This window comes from Hermetia illucens, chromosome 1, assembly GCF_905115235.1.
Source record: "Hermetia illucens chromosome 1, iHerIll2.2.curated.20191125, whole genome shotgun sequence".
NCBI lineage: Eukaryota > Metazoa > Arthropoda > Insecta > Diptera > Stratiomyidae > Hermetia > Hermetia illucens.
In genome coordinates, this window is record NC_051849.1 from 195,042,729 (window position 1) to 195,061,840 (window position 19,112).

Sequence of the window (19,112 nt, forward strand, 5' to 3'; positions counted from 1 at the left end):
GCTGGGAGATGCTTTTCTTCGTGAATGCCACGAGCTGACTCTAAAGATCCGAGCCGGTTAGACTCTGCCTTCCTACTCCCATAACAACAGTCACGATCTTAGGATTTGTGACATCAAAATGGCGCACCACAGCGCTAATTGGGCTCCTCGAAGCGGCCACTGATACCTACCTACCTACCATACGTCTTATCTCAGAGAGAATCGGTACTAAGCCCTGAAGCACATCCGGAGGACGGATGCATCAGTACATGAAAGTAATACCTTGGATTGCCATTAGTGTTGCGCTCTTCTCTCTTATCCAAAATTCAATTCTGGAGAATTAAATTTTTTGTTAGTTTTACATGATTACATGAATCACATGAATTTCACACAATCAATACTATGTGTAATTCGTTCTATTGATCCTAGATTTTTGCCAAATTAAGCTATTATGCTCAAATTTGAGCAGGTGGCTGCGATTTTTGAATTTAGCAAATCAATTCCAAACAACCCTTGTGGGGAATATTTTACTTCCTCTTTTCAAGGCAGAATTGATGTCCGAAATTCGTGAGTTTCCACTCTTAGTCAGTATAAGTAAATCAAACTAAAGTGTACTGCCTAAAATTTATTATGACGAAGAAGATTTACAAAAGATAACTAGTGACAATGAATAGGACGAGGTGATTTATTAGTCCATCCAACGCCAGGGACAATAGATATCACTACATATTTAAGAGACTTGTGCTGTACTCACCTCTTGGAGGGAGCCTCGAATCTCGCCTACCATATTTATTAACGTTAAAATTAATTAAATTTCCTGCTATCGCCAAACATCGATTGCCAGGATTTCCCATTATTGCTCCCAGAAATAGACTCCTTTCCTCTCTTCTCCTGTCATCCTTCGTCATGGCTCATTATTCCAAGCAAGTTTCTCATAAACATTCTCATCTACATGCCAGCTTTCATTGCTATCAAGCAGGCTTGTAGGTGACCTTGCTTATAAAAAGACCATCACGTCTCCCCCCGCCCTAGTATACGTGTATTACATACCACTCCGAATGATAAGCGACTTCAGAATTATGTATTCAGACGGTGGTATATTGATGGACTAATGGCACATATATGACCAATGAAATGTCTCATCAATCATAGGGTATCTTACCATTAATATTTTGGATAGTCGTAGGGAAGAAAAATATTTTGATATTAAATGGGTGAGGAACTTTTCGGAATCTGTGACTATACATGTATTCCTTTTCATTAATGCTATAAAAGTGCTGATAATTACAATAAATCGTTACTTAACAAAACATCAGTCAGCAATAAAATGCAGAGGACATAAACCAAGCAAGCTGTTCTGTAATATAATTACATTCATCATAGCTGTTATCTGTTATCATCCCACACTTGTCGGTTTATTTTCCTGGGCGTTTATTACCTTCCATAAATCATACCCACAAAGTTCAATGTCAACCGAATCAATTCAATTACAACTCTGTAAACTGAAAATGACCCGCTAACGTGCAAAAGCTGGCACGCTACGTAAGAATTACAGCACCCACTCTCCTAGAAACTTTCATGTGCATCTGAATGCAAAAATAGATGCAAACTTGAAAATTACACGAGAACGAAAGTGTTGGCCAAGTGCATCACGATTGGACGGAAGACTCGTTTGCAGATACCGCCACCAGAAATTCTTGGACATGTTTCCAATGTCATTGTGTGTTTCCCAGTAAAATTACCGGGGATGGGATTACCAGGCAATTAACGAAAATATCTTTATAAAATCTGAAGTTTTCTTTGAATATCTTTGTCATCCCAGCATGTTTGGAATGGAGGATTCACCTTCACCCTCAAAGTTTACCTTAAAATAAAAACAAGTCGGGAAAACGGAAGCACGACGCTTCAGGTATGAAAGGTTTTGTTTGCTTCTGCTGTTAATATATTTGAGTGAAGAACTGTCCCATTTGTACGTACTCCATTAATTTGAGCAGATATCGATATGGAGAGTATTTTGAGGCCTAGACACCATATAGAGGCAGCTTCATGATTTTTTTCAGATTTCTGAGGATTGGTCCGTTAAAGAAATCATCACTTTCCACCCCTTCCACTCCACGCCTTTCTAATAAATTTCAAAACTTAGACCGGCTTCGAAAGGTACTAATCGAGACCTTTCATTTGATATCCAACATGATTATATTCGGTGAAAAAAAATTTACACCCCCCTTTTGCATGTATGGGGACCCCCCCCCCCCCTGAATCTTAACGTAGAAATATATCACTCACTACATGCGGGCGTTCACAGTTCCCACCTTCTCACCAAATTTCGTGTCAATCAGTGCAACCGTTTCTGAGAAAATTGCGTGTGACAGACAGACAAATGGGCAGACGGCCGGGGACAAACGGCCACATTGCGATTACCAGTGGACGCAGCACAGAAGCTATTGGTGGCCGGGAGAGAGAACCGTCTGAGAGAACAGATTTTTCTAAAGAGGTGTTTCGAGTGCCTCGCGTTTGGTCATTTTGCGGAGGCATGCATCAGCGGCATTGATCGATCCGATCGATGCGAAGGTGTGGGGAGAAAGGCCATATTGTCAAAACATGCAATAGGGACCCCAAATGCTTATTGTGCGAAGGAAGTGAGGGACGCGATTACCGGAATTTAGGAAGGCACTGACTTCAATGAAAAAATGAGGTTTATTCAAATAAACCTCAATCATTGTAGGGTCGCTCAAGATTTATTCGAGCAGACCAGCTACGAATCCGAAGTGGAAATTGCCATCATTAGCGAACCTTATAGAAACCGTCACGGTGGCGTATGGAATACAGATTCGACTGGTGGAGCGGCGATATGAGCATGGGGGTCAGACATACAGCGGCTTTGCGTGGGCGAAAATAAACGTAACGGGGTATATGTGTACAGCTGAATTCGAGGAAATGCTTTATAGTCATGTTCTGGACGCAAGGGGTCGTAGTCCAAGGGTGATTGCTGGTGACTTGAATGCTTTGGCCCGTGAGTGGGGTAGCAGAGTGACAAATGCAGGGGGTCGCAGTCTATTAGACGCTTTCGCACAGTTGGATATCATTCTGACCAACGAAGGATATATAAACCCCTTTCAGAAAGGGGGGTCAACCCCAATCGTAGACCTAACTTTTGTCAGCCCTGCACTGGCACATGGTATGTCCTGGTGCGTCAGCAAGGACTACACCCACAGCGATCACGAGGCAATCTTCTTTGGGCTATGGGTGGAGTCATCGGGCAGAAGACCATCATGCCCGAAATCGATAAAGATGTCAGGCTGGTCCGCTAAAGCTTTGGATGAGCAGACCTTCATAGAGGTGTGGTTAGACCAACCTAATAAAGCAGGTGCCTCTATGGAAATGGCTGACCATGTGCCCCAATGCATCGCCAAAGTGTGTGACGCGTCCATGCCTCGGAGGTGCTCATTCCCCAGTAGAAAACCAAACTACTGGTGGAATACTGAACTGGCCAGCATTCGATCAGCCTGTCACCGAGCCAGGAGAGCGGCTCAGAGAGCAGTAAACAGAATCGACCAAGGGCAAAAAGAGCGCGCCTACAAGAAAGCTCGCAAAACCCTCAAGTTCGCCATCCAACGGAGTAAAAGGGGAAAACTTTAAGGAGCTCTGTTCGGAAGCGGACGTAAACCCGTGGGGGAGCGCCTAAAGAATCGTGATGGGGCGATTCAGCGGCCGATCATCTCCAGATCACACCCCCATCGCTCTTGTTAAAAATTGTCCACTGGTTATTCCCCCCGCAAGAGGAGCGCACAGACAGCTTCCAGCGACCTCTGAACGACAAGGCAATACCACCAGTTACCAGTGACGATCTACTGGAGATCTGCGCTAGGATAGGAGATAACAAAGCTCCGGGTCTGAATGGCGTGCCGAATAGCGCCCTTAAGCTTGTCGTGAAATCCAGACGGGACATGTTCGCTGAGTTGTTGGAAGCGTGCATGTTCGAGGGGATATTTCCTGCATCATGGAAACGACAGAAGTTGGTGCTACTGCCTAAAGCCGGCAAACCTTCAGGTGAGCCAACCTCCTAAGGACCTATTTGTGTTTTGGACACTGTGGGCAAAATGATATAGAGCGAGTAATGTATAATAGATTACTCCCGGTTGTTGAGAGCCAGGGAGGTCTCTCAGATCGGCAGTATGGGTTCCGTAAAGCCAGATCAACCATTGATGTCATTAAAATGATTACTGGTTTGGCTCAAGGTACAATTCACGGAAAGGGTAGTACTAGCAAATACTGTGTGGTAGTGCTCCTGGATGTGAGAAATGCATTCAATTCGGCCAATTGGAACCTAATACGGAAATCTCTGGCGAAGATTGGTATTCCCGGTTATCTTGCAGCTATTATCAACCGCTATTTAGAAGAACGGATGCTTTGGTATGACACTGATGACGGACCCCAGAAGTACGTTATCTATGTGGGTGTCCCACAAGGCTCCGTACTGGGCCCACTGCTGTGGAACATCATGTACAGCGATGTACTTAATCCTCCGCTTCCGGTGGAAGCCACGGTGGTGGGCTATGCCAACGATATAGCAATGGTTGTGGTCACAAAGCACCTCGAAGATGCTAAGTTATACTCATGCGAAGCGATCAGTGCTGTTAAGGCTTGGCTAGAGAGTTCTGGTCTGATACTTGCGGAGGAAAAAATGGAAGCGATCCTCATCACCAAGCACCGTAAAAGAAATTTTGCCCATATTCAAATTAGGAATCATATCATCACTTCTAAGCCTGCCATCAAATACTTAGGAATGATGATAGACCGCAAACTTAGCTATAAGCAACACGCGCAGTATATTTATGACAAAGCATCCACTGCAAGTGTGGTCCTAGCAAGGATGCTGCCGACCGTGGGCAGTGTCGGTGGACACACAGACTCATCCCTGCCATCAAAGAGTGGTTGGAGAGACGGCACGGTGAGATTAATTATAATCTTACTCAGTTTCTCACGGGGCATGGAGGATATCGCCAGTACCTGTTCAGGTTTAAACTAGATACCTCACCCGACTGTCCAAACTGCGATGGAGTCCCAGAGGACCCAGAGCATGTATTCTTCCATTGTCTAAGGTTTGTGGAGGAAAGGAAGAATCTAGAAGAGACTCTAGGAGAGGTGCTCGTACCGGAGAATCTGGTGCGAAGAATGTTAGCATGTCAGGAAGGTTGGGATGCGATCAACTCCATGATCGTATCTATCCAGAGCAAACTGCGAAAGGCAGAAGAGACTAGAAAAGTGCGGTTACGTACGCCGCGTAGAGACGAAAAGGGACCTAGCTAAAATGAGCTAACTTCGCCCCGTGATGTAATACCGTACGGTGGTTCCACGGGCCTTGGGGGGAGTCGGGAGTGGTTTTAGTGGGTAAGAATATCACACGCTGGCGTGTCCAGGCCAGTGTCCTTTGAAGATTTCCACCACCTCAAAAAAAAAAAAAAAAATACGGACAGACAGACATTGAACCGATTTTATAATAATATTTGCAAACAAAACCTTAAAAAGGACAAAATTTGCAAAGCACACTTTGAATGCTAATCTCATGCGCTGCACGTGGAAACCTTATAAATTTGTTATCTTATTGTTGGCTTGCCTGAAAGGTCAAGGTATCTATGGATGTATAATATAACGCAGAGTGCTTGAGATCAGATATAAACCAAGGGAACTTAGCATATAAAGCGTTAAAGGACTTGTACATCATAAACACTAATTGAGATTGGCTCATCTTGCCAGTTGCTCCTCACGTTCATCCTACGTGTAGCACGCGTTCATGTATAATTGGCCATCAAGGAGCGAGTCACAAACAAAGGCTAGGGACCCTCATTTCTCCTACTAAGTGTTTTCGCCAAATATGCAAATGCCTGTCTCACCACTGGGATTGCTTGTAGCAAAGGTTTACGCCATTATGAAAAAATTTCCCAATGAAAAGGTCAAATTCTGTTGTTTGTTGGCATACTAAGCTGGTGCTCGGAATACTTCCAGGACAACTTTTTTAGATAGCCACACAAAAATGTTTATCTATTGGTCAACGATAAATGTTTAGGACGTCGATATCTTACCAAACAATTTAGAAACTTTTAGAATTGAATTTAGCCAAGCTCTTCATCTCAACAAGGGTAACTCGCATATCTATTCCACATATCTACATTTTGTCAAAAAAATCGATGAATTGAGGCCCTCCATCGCGGCCAATATAAAAATAGTCCCAAGAAATATCAATCTGAATTTCACGACGCAATATTAAGGACTGATCCTGCTTTGAGGATTTCTAGGTCGCTGTTATTATGAAGACTCAGGTAACCAATTAAGAATGTTCTTGATAGCATCGTTCTAATAAAAACCGCAAGCTATTATCCTCTGGATAATTATATTTAGAAGGTGCCACCTGATACTCTCTGTGCATAAATAAAATGTGCGTCTCGTCTGCAAAAAATTGCGTTTAAATGCAAATTACGAATTACTCAATGTACAGAGCACATCCCGTCAATTAAACTAATTGCGCGGAGGCGAGCAAAAGTGAAGCATTATCATGAAAATAAACTATCAACCGACCTTGAAACTTTTCGCACAAATAACGCAGACAAAAGGACATTTAGCTGCAAATAAAATCAATTTATAAGAGAAGAGTATTCTCCCCTCAAAACTCCCAAACGGATTTTATTTTTTATGACAAACAAAGAGGGCGAAATGGACCGAGTCATCCTTGATCTTTTTATTAACTCTTTGGAAAATTCGATTAAATCTCATGAATGAATCATCAGATGGGAAGTGGATGAAAAACAAACAAAGCGCTGTTTGTTGCTTTGGAAAAGGAACGGGAAAACGAAAGAATATTTACATGAAGAAAGTTTATTGCAGGTAGATTTCGCCATGTGCTGTGGGGGAGCAATTTCTTGATATAATTTGGAGTCAGAAATTGGAGTTGAGTGCGAGGATATATGGCTCCCTGTGGGATAAGAGTTCACGAATTTGGATCCAAACTGAGTATATTTCATGAATAATAAAATTGTTACAAAAAGTTTTGTAACTTTCCTCATTGTATTGTCAATATCGGGTATTATAGTCCCACTCCACATTCGTTTAATTAAGGTCATCTTTTATAAAGGTGAAAATTGAAGCGAAGATGTGACAGTGCCACAGGGCTCACACCTCAATGAAATGTGTAAAATAAAGATTTTGGGATGTAGTTAATGTTCCATACAGTTCGTATCAAATCATCATATCAAAAACAGGGATCGTTTCAGGATGTAAGTCTTAGGGGAACATAAAAGTAAGGATAGAAAATAAGAGAGAAGAGAGAACAAGTCCGGAAACCAGAAGCTAGACGCTTCAGGTTTGAAAGATAATAGTGCGATTTCCACCAAACTTGGTAGGATCATGCTCTATATTATAGCCTAAATTTTGGAAAATTTCGTGATTCTAGGATGAACTTAAGGAAGGCTCTGCAGGCGAACACGGAAAGTAAGAGAAAATCTGCGGGAAACAGAAACAACCGGGACTCCCGATAAGAACACTACGACTGCCAAACGAATCGCAGACAGCCCATTGCATAGCGAACTGGGGAAAAACGAAAGGAGGAAGAGGCATCTGAAGGATACTTCACTCAGGTACTCTCCAGGACTCAAAAGAAGAAGGTGAAGATGGACAAGAGACAGCAACACGCCACGTCATCAGAAAAACCTCTGCTTAAAATTAAAGCGGACACGAATGACGGACCACCAAAAAAAAGGTGGGAAAATGAAGGGGGACTAGACCGCAAGCTCTGCTCATTAGGCCGACGGAAGGCAAGACTTTTGCGGAACTACTCAGTGAAATCCGTTACAAGATCAAACACGAAGATAGCGGGCCAGAAGTTTCTTTTATTCGTAAAAGAAAGGATGGTGGAGTGCTATTTGAACTAGGCCCGAGGACAACAAATAAAAGGAAGAGAAACCTTTGGTTTTCAGCCTGGAACTCACGTGTTCTCTAGAAATCTGAGACATTGACTGTCTCACAGAAAAGAGCGAGGTAGAAGAGGCCATCAAACGCGAATGTCCGGATGTAACCAATGCCCGGATTGGTATCATCTCTGCGAACTCCGGAACTCGCTGTTGTGGAAATTACCGAGCAATACGCGAGGAAGCTTATAAAGAGCGGGAAACTCAGAATTGGTTGGGTAATGTGTAGGATACGAATCCCGGCCACCCCAACCAAATGTTACAGATGTTTCGATTATGGGCACACGTCTACAACCTGTCGGGGACCTGACAGATGGGCAACATGCCGTAAATGCGGTTAGGCCGGCTATAAAACGAACACCTGGAATGAAAAGGAAAGCTGCGTCCTATGCGGGGCCCGTGGCGCCTCTGATGAGAACGTTACTCCCACTGCGGGCTCGGAGCGGAGTATAGTCTCCAGAGCAGAACTGGAAAGAGCTAGGACGCGGCCAACGTGATTCACATCCTACAAATCAATATGCACCGAAGTGCAACTGCTCATAAGTTGCTAGTGCAGTTCGCAGCGGAGACGAAAGCTGATTTAGTACTCATCAGTGAGCAGTACCGAAACAAGGACGCAGTTTCATGTCACCTTGACATGATACAGGTACGCACGGCACCCTCCTCAGGGTTTTTAATCAAGACCGAGGGGGCGGCTTTGTCTGGATTCGAAGTTCAGGGATAACGTTTTTCAGTGTCTATCTTATGCCGAATGAGATAAAGCCGGACTTTCGACACAGGACATTTGAATGGGGCATGCCTCACTCAGACTCCAGAGGGAAACGAATTTTCGAAATAGCGACGAAAACAGGACTGGTAGTTCTAAAAATCGGATCCACCCCAACGTTGCGGCGCCCAAGTTGCGAAGGAAGTATTCCAGAGAGTAACCTTCGCGTCGGAGTCACTGGTGGGCGGGTGGCGAGTTCTGAAAGACTTCTCGGCAAGCGACGATCAATACATTGCCTTCGAAGTAGTGGACACAAACTCTGGGTGTGCGCCACCCCGGCACTCTTTCTGTGCATGGAACGTCGCGAAAGTGAACACCGGGAGGTTTGTCGAAACTCTTGGAACAGGTGGGACCGCGCTGGGGGGTACTCCTATAATTTGTTTTGCAAACAAAACCTTAAAAAGGGAGGTTCTGCAGTCAATTACTGAAAATTATAGTAGTATACTATTATTAACTTTATTTGAGTAGATATCGGTATGTAGGGTATTTTGAAGCCTAGGCACCAGTTCCCACCTTTCAATAAAATTTGGTGTCATTTGCTATAATTGTCTCCGAGAAAAATGCGTGTGAGGGACAGACAGGCAGACCGACCGACGATTTTAATAAGTTTGCCTAAATGATCGTACTAGCTTAGACAAGACAAGAAACAATTTGTAAGAGACCTGCGTCTCTCAGTGGATAGACAATGGCTGAGGAAGAAGGCGCGAGCGGTAACTTGCTAACCATCGGTCAAAAGTCACCAGCAGATGGCGGGAATATTTTGAGTAGATATCAATGGAAGAATTTTTCATCTACTTCTATCAGTGACAAAAAAGTAAAGAGGTAACGACATTGCAGCTAAGCTCTGGGAAGCAAAATACTGAGATCCTTCATTTCGCTTCAGTAAGTCTTCCAATTATGTCACTGAGAAAGATAGAACACTATCTAACAAAACAGCGGAACTTTCGAATATTGAAGCAGGCCGGTAAAGTATTGGACACAATCGGTCCATAGGTGTAAAACCGCCTAGTATTAAATCTCTATCGAGATCCATAGAACAGATTTTGATATCTGGGCGGTAGAACAAAAACCCAATCTCTCTGGGTGGATATTAACCAAGAACGGACTACCTCGCAGCATAATATATAGTAGTTGAAAGTGTCCAGATGGCTCAAGTGCTTAGAGCGCTCACTCGTAGTAGAGAGAATTCTTAATCAGCGTGTCAGCTGTGAACGAGTGTCTGAGTCAAATCATGGTAATAATCGGCACAGCTGCTAGGATTCAAAGCGCCTGCCTTGAACTGAGGAACTAAAGAATCTGGGATCGGTGCCATTGAGTACCTATTGAAATTACATACTGTTTGTATAACTACAACCGGATGAAGTGAAACTATCCGTCAATGAACGTCTTAAATTGATGATTACTGCAGCGGTAACCACCATGATAGCTCGCTAGCTAGAATAGTCTGGATATTTGAGTTGATGGGAAATTATAGCCAGTAAAGGCTTCCCGTTCCACCCGACCTGGCGGTTGATAAAAGCTAAAGAGATCGGTTCAGATTGTCCATCTTGGATATAAGATCAATGTTCATTGGCACTTTACAATTTCTTCATCAAATTAGTGCCGCTTTTGTGGGGCTAATACTCAAGTCAGCATCAAGCCTCTGCTAACAATATTGATACTGCCTGTGCCTTTGAGTTCCACTTTCTCGTCAGAATACCTGCTTAGCGTTAGTTGGTTGATCCCATTAACTCCAGCTAATGAGAGTTAACACTGAAGCCATCCACAACACAGCCCTCCGCAACACCAATAAGAGGGAATTGGATGCCGCAATAACCGCAGTCAACAGAGATCCAGGAGATGAGGCATCAACAAATGATCTTAACAACCACCTGAAGAACGTTATCATAAATACGCCCACAAACATACTTGCCCCCAGCCGCAAAAAGAGTCGGAACGGCTGGTTTGTCGATGAATGTAAGCTAGCAATGGAACGGAAGAATGCTGCATACCGAGTAATGTTGCATTCTCAAAGGACGCGGGCACGCGCGGAGACTTATCACGAGCTCCGTCGAGCAGAGAAGCGACTTCACAGAGGGCAAAAAGGAAGCCTGGGAGAACCGACAGGTCTGTGAACTCGAAAAGTACAGGGAGCAGCCGCACCAGACGCGCAAGTTTTACCAACAAGCCAGCACGATGAAGCCTTATACACCTCGATGCTCATCCTGCCGAGACAAAGAGGGAAATCTGATTTCCGACAGAATGGGCATATTGGAGCGGTGGATTGAGTATTTTGATGAACTGCTCAACAACTAAAATATCGGCGAGTTGGAGGTCCCGCTAACTGAAGCCGACGGACAAATGCTGACCATAAGTCGCCAGGAGCCGATGGAATTAAAGCTGAATTGGTTAAATATGGAGGCGACCAATTACACCAAGCGGTTCATCAACTGATGCTGAAAGTATGGGACAGCGAATCAATGTCTGACAACTGGCAAAAGGCATTATCTGTCTCATACATAAAAAGGGGGATATCACGCAGTGCAGCACTTATAGAGGCATGACTTTGCTGAGTACCATCTATAAGATATTCTCTCTATCATACCAATGTGCGAGGCCAGATAAAAGCAGCAGGATCACTCTCGAGACCATTCGACACCAACAATGGTCTAAGACAAGGGGATTCCCTATCATGGGTCCAGGGCCAGGTTAAGGCCCTGGAGAAAGTCATCATCAAGATGTTGAATTAAATGCGAGGCGCACGATCCTCTTTAATTCCACCCAACTACTGGCCAAGACCCAAGACGTACAAACTGCCGTCATCCAGATCGAGCAGGCGGCGCGAGATCTTGGGCTGCACAGGAATGAAGGCAAGACAAAATATATGGTGGCAACGTCAGAACCAAAAACCAACCAACTAACAACATCAAATCGCACTTGTCAAACAGGAAGAATAAAGATAGGAGACTACAACTTTAAGACCGTTGATAATTTTTCCTATCTAGGGTCGAGAATCACAACTGATCAAAGATATGACGATGAAATCCGCGCAAAGTTGTTGGCCGCCAAAGAGCCTATTTCAGCTTACAAAAACTGTTTCGCTCGAAACCATACCTCATCTATTCCTCGCAGAACTGAGTCCTTATCAAGACAAATTGTGAACTCAAAGATTCGAAGCCCCCTACATAAGGATGGACGATTCCGTAGCCTATATAACGACGAAATCCAGGTTGTGGATAAAATCCGGCTCAATAGGTTACGGTGGGTGGATCACTTAATCCGTATGGATGAGGATGATTCAGCCCAAAAAGTCTATGAGGGTAATACCTATGGTAGAAAAAGAAGAGGAGGCAGATCCTTCCAAAAGGTGGAACGATGGCGTAGGCCAGGACGCCAGACACCCTTTAAGGATATCGAATTGCTGAACCTCTTTGCAAAACCGGGATGTCTGGAGTTCCTTATTAAGGCAGGCCTAGACCGGATACCGGTTGTTGCACCGTTGATGATGATGAAACCAAAACCACTCCGCGCCTCCGTCAGTCTTCACCAAGGATGCACTATATAGCGACTCCTCTTTGTTATTACGATCTATATGGTTGCCATTCGTCCTTTGGTAGGACATTGTGCATCAACCACGTATACGCACCATCGTATACGGCCTGCTGAAATGTGCTTCAATTCCTTACAACGCCTTTTCGAGACGCCAGCACTTCTCCTCCACGGTTCTGCGACAAGGGCTCTTGAGGCGACTAACTCGTTGGCTATCATTGGAGAGTGGGTTCCATGTCTTAAATCAAAAAATCGACGCCAGTGTTAATTATTATGTTATCTGCGCTGGTGGTAACTCGCAACTTAAGATTGATTTCAATATCTAAATTCCGCAGTTTTGATGATGCTTGTCAAAATACCTACTTAGCGTTAGTTAGTTGATGCTATTAGCTCTGGAGAGTTCCAGAGATCTGGTAGATAGTGTTAAGAAAAGAAATTTTACAGATAAAAAATTTGAAGAAATTACTTATCTGGATATTAACCAAATGAAGCTTTACGTAATATCATCAAAGATAGCTCAAAATTTTACAGAATATGCAAACATCCAATAAAAGCTTCAAGATGTATATCTTTTAAAGATTTCACTGTTCTTTGAATTTAATATGAACTTTAAACAGAAATGTCCAGATGTGCCAATCTAAGAATACACTCAATGGCGAAGCTATTCTTATCAATTTACGAATCGCAACATTTTGAAAATTGCAGTAAGAGTATCTGCGAATTCGTTCCAACTGACTCAGACACGAATATTTGAACGCTTTTTGTTGCAATTTTGTTTATTTTTAAATCACTTTACCAGAACTCCGTTTCTACTTTGAATCCGAATGACTGGAAGATATTCACTTATCGAAAGATACGAAAGATAAACAGGAAATTCCGGGACTATCAATTTCCTTTCCAACAAATATTTGGTTTTGAGGAACTCCTTGTAACTTCATTCAGGAACGTCGTTATACTTTGGTACAAACACGTTTCCTGTTTCCTCTTTCAACTGGATTACCCCCAACTTCTTGAATTTCGCATTGTATCCTGGCAATCCCGAAACTGCCCACTCACCATGACATACATAGTATCGTTTTGCGTCCTAATCTCTGCAGTTCTTACATACTATACTTCCAGGTAGGTACTCATGCTATAAAGTTCACATTGTACATTGTTTATTTACCATTCTAGAAGGTTGGAGATAGTGATTTGTGGTTTCGTTGTGTTCCTGAATCCTTCCAACGCAAGACTTGGGCTCCCTGCTCTGCGGATTCTGTGATAAATGCAGGACTGAAGGAAAATGTAGGCAACAGTGGCGAATGAAGCGAGGCACTAAGAAATCACAAAACCTTCATAATATCACACAGAGTTCAGGATAACGCGTATCGGTCAGAGCATGCACACAAACACCAAAAAATGCAATTACACGGAGTACAAACAATCGCACGTTTCTGTTTACGTAAACTCAAAATTGCGAAATTTCTAAAAACAACGCATCAGGATGTCAGGATACTAATTTTAGATGAACGCCGGACACACCGGACGTGACAGGACCTATTTTTAGTGGCGCAACGAATTTCCAATTGTAGAGGAAACAACACGACGCGACCTTTTGGGGTAGAAGATATAACGATGGATTTCATTCACTACCCTAACGATGAATGCTATGTCGTAGGAAATGGCGAAAGTGCTCCAAGCGAGAGCTTTACGTACAGAACACTGAGCATCGGAAGACGACAAAATTGGGCTTTTTGCGCTGGCAATTTTCCAACAGCGATATCACCTCGATTCCCTCAAATGCTGGAGATGAAGGGAGGGTTGGTGCAGCATTTTATAGGAGAGATTGTTGTGCAGGTGATGGTACTCATGTCCTTAAGTCAACTTTGCAAGGATGGGGGAGAATTATATGAAAAAGTGTTGGGGATGAAATGAAGGCTTTCGGTGGTAAAATGCCGAATCCTTAATTCCAGGTCATATGGTCATGAATTTATTTATGTTTGGGACCAATCTCGACTATATGGTCGCGTTGTACAATTGACCTAATGTCATTCTGACATTTCCTATTCATTTGTAATTCCAACCATACCAGGAGGACAAAGATTTTGCGTTCAGAATCAAAACCCCGACGAATTCGAAAGCGATACAAATTAAGTTTTTAATTCTCCTTTCTTCCTTATCTTCTTCGCTTTCTTTAAGTTACGGGGTTGCGATTTATGATGTCTAGCTTGCCGAGATCTGAATTTTGAAGATATCTGACCATTCAATATATTCTCCATTTTCCTACCGTTGCTTTTATCCCAGATATGTCTCCTCAGGCGGTCAAAGGGTAGTATAGGTTCTAGGGCGAAACGTGGATGGGTACACACCATGGAGCATCAAACCTGGGAAACGCCTGCTGAACCAACACCAAGAGCTCTACTACCAAACCCTATCTCCACCTCCACGTCATGACCGCTGGGAGCTCGCTCTTTATGAAAAACTGCAGACGGAGAAAGATGAAGGCGAGTCTCCCGCGCCTAAAAACGAGACAGAATGTACCAACTGCTCCTCCAGGTTGGGGGTTGGGTAGGGCTGACAACCCTACACAGAAAACTGATGTTATGAAGCCACGAAAGGAGCCTCGGATAGGATGGAGTTTACAACGATGAACCAGGCAACGACAACGGATTAACGATTTGCACATTTTCTCATGAAACGTGCCCTCCCTGTACAGAGATGAAGCTGCTGAACAGCTAGCCGATACCCTGTCCCAATATAAGGCTGATGTAACAGCGTTCCAGGAGATGCGTTAGACAAGGACTGGTTACCTGGAGAAGAGTCGCTACTCCATATATTATAGCGGCTATCTAGTAAACCATGTGCTCGGATTAGGTTTCCTAGTCAGCCAAAAAATGAAACCTGCTGTTATCGGCTTTGAAAACATAAGCGAACGGCTATGCACTCTGCGCTTGCGAGGCAAATTTAGAAATATAAGCCTCATTAACGTTCACGCCCCTATAGCGGAGACTGAAGAGTCGGAGAAGGATACCTTCAACGAGGCAGTAGAACGAGCCTTCGAAGCCTGCCCCAGATATGAGAAAAAAATCATACTTGGGGATTTTAACTGCCAAGTAGAGACGGAGACCGTATTCAGGCGTTACGTTGGTTCTCATAGCTTACATAAAAAATATTACAAAATGATAACGGACTGCGGATAATTCAATTAGCAGTGTCACACGGAGTGGTTATTGGAAGTACCTGGTTTGCGCGGAAAGCGGTCCACAAACATACACTTTCAACCAAATTGACAACGTGTTGATCGAACCCCGCCACCTCTCAGCCTTGATGAATGTCAGAAAATATAGGGGGGCCAATATAGACTCGGATCACTATCCCGTTGGCATGATGCTCCTAGCTCGAATAGCAACACCTCCCAGAAACCACTCTGACAATCAGGTGAGAGAGAACACTGAAGCCATCCACAACACAGCCCTCCGCAACACCTAGAAGAGGAAAATGGATGCCGCAATAACCGCAGTCAACAGAGATCCTGGAGATAAATCCGTTGAGCGGAGAAGCGACTTCACAGACGGAAAAAGGAAACCTGGAAGAACCAACAGATTTGCGAACTCGAAAAGTGCAGGGAGCAGCCACACCAGCCGCGGAACTTTTACCAACAAGTCAGCAGGATGAATCCTTATACACCTCGATGTTCATCCTGCAGAGACAAAAAGGGAAATCTGATTTCCGACTGAATGGGCATATTGGAGCGATGGGTTGAGTATTTTGATGAACTACTGAACAACCAGAACATCGGCGAGTTGAAGGTTCCGCCAACTGAAGACGACGGACAAATACTGCCACCAGCAAGTATAGAAGAAACAGTGGGTGCAATTCATCGGCTAAAAATCATAAGTCGTCAGGAATCGATGGAATTACAGCCGAATTGGTTAAATATGGTGGCGACCAATTACACCAAGTGGTTCATCAACTTGTGCTCAAGGGGTAGGACAACGAATCGATGCCTGGCTACTGGCAAAGAGGCATTGTATGTCTTATACATAAAAAGGGGGATATTTATTTATTTATTTATTTGCAGCAATTATAGAGGTATCACGTTGCGGAGTGCCATCTATAAGATATTCTCCGCTATCTTGCTGGGCCAGATAGCCCCATACGCCCAGAACATCATTGGCCCATATCAAAGAGGCTGCACTCCAGACAAATCAGCAACAGAGCCGATTTTCTCTCTGCAGCAACCGGTGGAAAACTGTTAGAATATTGACATCAGTTGCATCATCTTTTCATCGACTTTAAAGCCGCCTATGATAGCATAGCCAGGATAAAACTATACACGGCCATGAGAGAATTCGGTATCCCGACGAAATTAATAAGACTAACTAGGCTGACCCTGACCAATGTGCGAGGCCAGATAAAAGCAGCAGGATCACTCTCAAGACCATTCGACATCAACAACGGTCTACGACAAGGGGATGCGCTATCATGCGTCCTCTTTAACCTGGCCCTCGAGAAAGTGATCCGTGATGCTGAGGTTAATGGAAGAGATACCATTCTCTTTAAGTCCATGGTGGCGCCGTCAGCAGCAAAAACCAACCAACCAACAACATGAAACCGCACTGGTCTAACGGGAAAAATAAAGATAGGAGACCACAACTTCGAGACCGTTGATAATTTTTCCGATCTAGGATCGAAAATCACAACCGATAACAGCTACGATGATGAAATCCGCGCACGGTTGTTGTCAGCCAACAGAGCCTATTTCTGCTTACGAAAACTGTTTCACTCGAAACGTCTCACCATAGAGTCAGAGCTCTTACTATACAAGACAATGATCTTGCCAGTCCTCATGTATTCCTCGGAGACTTGGGTTCTCAGCAAGAAAAATTGCGAACTCTTGACCGCGTTCGAGAGAAGAATCCTCCAAAAGAATAGCCTACATAACGACGAAATCAATGAGCGATACCATGACCGTCCTGTTGTGGATAAAATCCGGCTCAATAGGTTACGGTGGGCGGGTTACTTAATCCGTATGGATGCGGATGATCCAGCTCGGAAAGTCTATAAATGCAATATCTATGGTAGAAAAAGAAGACGAGGTAGATCCTGCCTAAGATGAAGCGATGGCGTAGGCCAGGACGCCACACAGTTTTTAGGGATACCGAATTGGTGGACCTTGGCACAAAACCGGGATGTCTGGAGTTCCTTATTAAGGCAGGCCTAGAACGGATACCGGTTGTTGCGCCGTTGATGATGATGATGTCCCTCATACGTCTTGTGAGTTTGGAGCTTAAGAGTACAGCCAAAATCTTTCCTGCTTGTCGTAAACGGCGACTAAAGGTGATAGAAGTTCGTTGTGTAGCAACCTGCAAATTTCGAAACTTTACTGTTGCTGATACATCAACAATGGATAAGGACTGACGTCACAGCGCACTTTTAGCTACCGAAAACGGGCTCTTTCGGGGTTTCTGACAGATTTCAGTCTGAAAGGTTCCGCTCCAGGTTAAGGAGCCTCGCAATTGTACAATACTATGCACCAACAGAGACTTCCAATATAGTGGAGAAGGATGTTTTCTGATTGTAATTACACGCATTTCAGGATCTGACATCACCTTTCATGGATGAAATGAACCTTCTTGACGACTGTAACACTAATTGTGTTAGGTTTATGGATTTCTGCAGCTTATATCGCCTCATCGTTGGTGGGACATCATTCAAGCTCTGAATTTCCAATAAAGTTAGTTGACATCATACGAGCAATAAGATTGACCACTTTACGATCATTAGTAAAATAAAGAGTTGTCTTCTGGACGAAGAGAGAGGCACTGGCATCGACCTTGAAAAGAATCACCATCTGAGGGTCGCTTCCGTTCGATTATGTACTGCGTCTACCAATTCTTGCAGGCTTGGGAAGCTACGAACTTCCAAGTTCAACATCGACCGCTTGAGGTAAAAATCATCTATACTGCTGTTTTATTAACATCCTTTCACCTATTTAATGTTAAATGGGACTTGGATCAAGTTTCAATACCATCGTAGTTAACCCTGTTTAAATACTCCTACAGTGTGGTCTTTGCCAGAACCATACCAGCAGTGGGAGTGTCACGTTGCAAGCGCCACCTAAAACCGAGTTCTGCGTATACCATCCCTGCCAAGTATTGGACGATCAGCTTGGAAGGGATGATATGTTTTCTAATTCTAATACGAGCATAATTTCTCTTCTTAACCGTCGGCTTTCTACCATCCAACTTTCTTTGCATTCGCTTTCGAAACAAATAAGCTGCCAGCTCCTCTTTAGGCTCGAAAGCATATTATTGCAAATGGTGGCTATAAGAGCCAGTGAAGCATCGGTCAGTGGGAATATTTTACAAATAAGTTCACAATTTTAAACCAGCCACTGCACTATCTGGAGGATTTGTTGATTCTCCATCTACATAATAGTGACACCACAGTGGAAGTATTAACTTTAAAAAGTAGGTAGAAGTGTATCGAATGTGTCACACCCTCTAAACCAAGAGCAATAATTTCAGAATGGATTTGAAATCAGCTCCACCCGCTTTATTTTCCGCGGTAGCATTGTACAGCCTAGTCACGATTTCTCGGATGCGTCTTATTGGAGGTTGCATGCCTATTTAAAAGGCGAATCCACGGAAGTTGCATTCCATGAGGGTATAGGGAAAAGCGAAAGGACCATATCCGAAAAAGGATATCCCTCTAGAACACACATGGGCGTGGAGGGTGTATTCTATTGTGCCTCGTTTGCAGCGATTTATAACTCAGCAAGACAACTTGGAAGCTCAGTGGTTAGAGCACTAGGCTGTCATACGGAAGGTCGCGGTTCAAATCTCACTGGTGGCAGTGGAATTTGCATCGTGATTTGACGTCGGATACCAGTCGAC

At 43.8% G+C, this 19,112-nt stretch overlaps 1 protein-coding gene across 2 annotated transcripts in view; it reads right to left on the minus strand.

Annotated features, from left to right (window-relative positions):
- The window catches only part of LOC119656724 (dual specificity protein phosphatase 13), a 111,009-nt gene extending 97,142 nt beyond the window's left edge, over nt 1-13,867 (minus strand). For both annotated transcript variants that reach the window (XM_038063301.1, XM_038063283.1), the window contains exon 1: nt 13,400-13,867. In XM_038063301.1, coding sequence (XP_037919229.1) covers nt 13,400-13,402 — 3 coding nt within the window. In that variant the 5' untranslated portion in view covers nt 13,403-13,867. The remainder of the gene's footprint in view (nt 1-13,399) is intronic.
- Nucleotides 13,868-19,112: the final 5,245 nt, after the last annotated feature.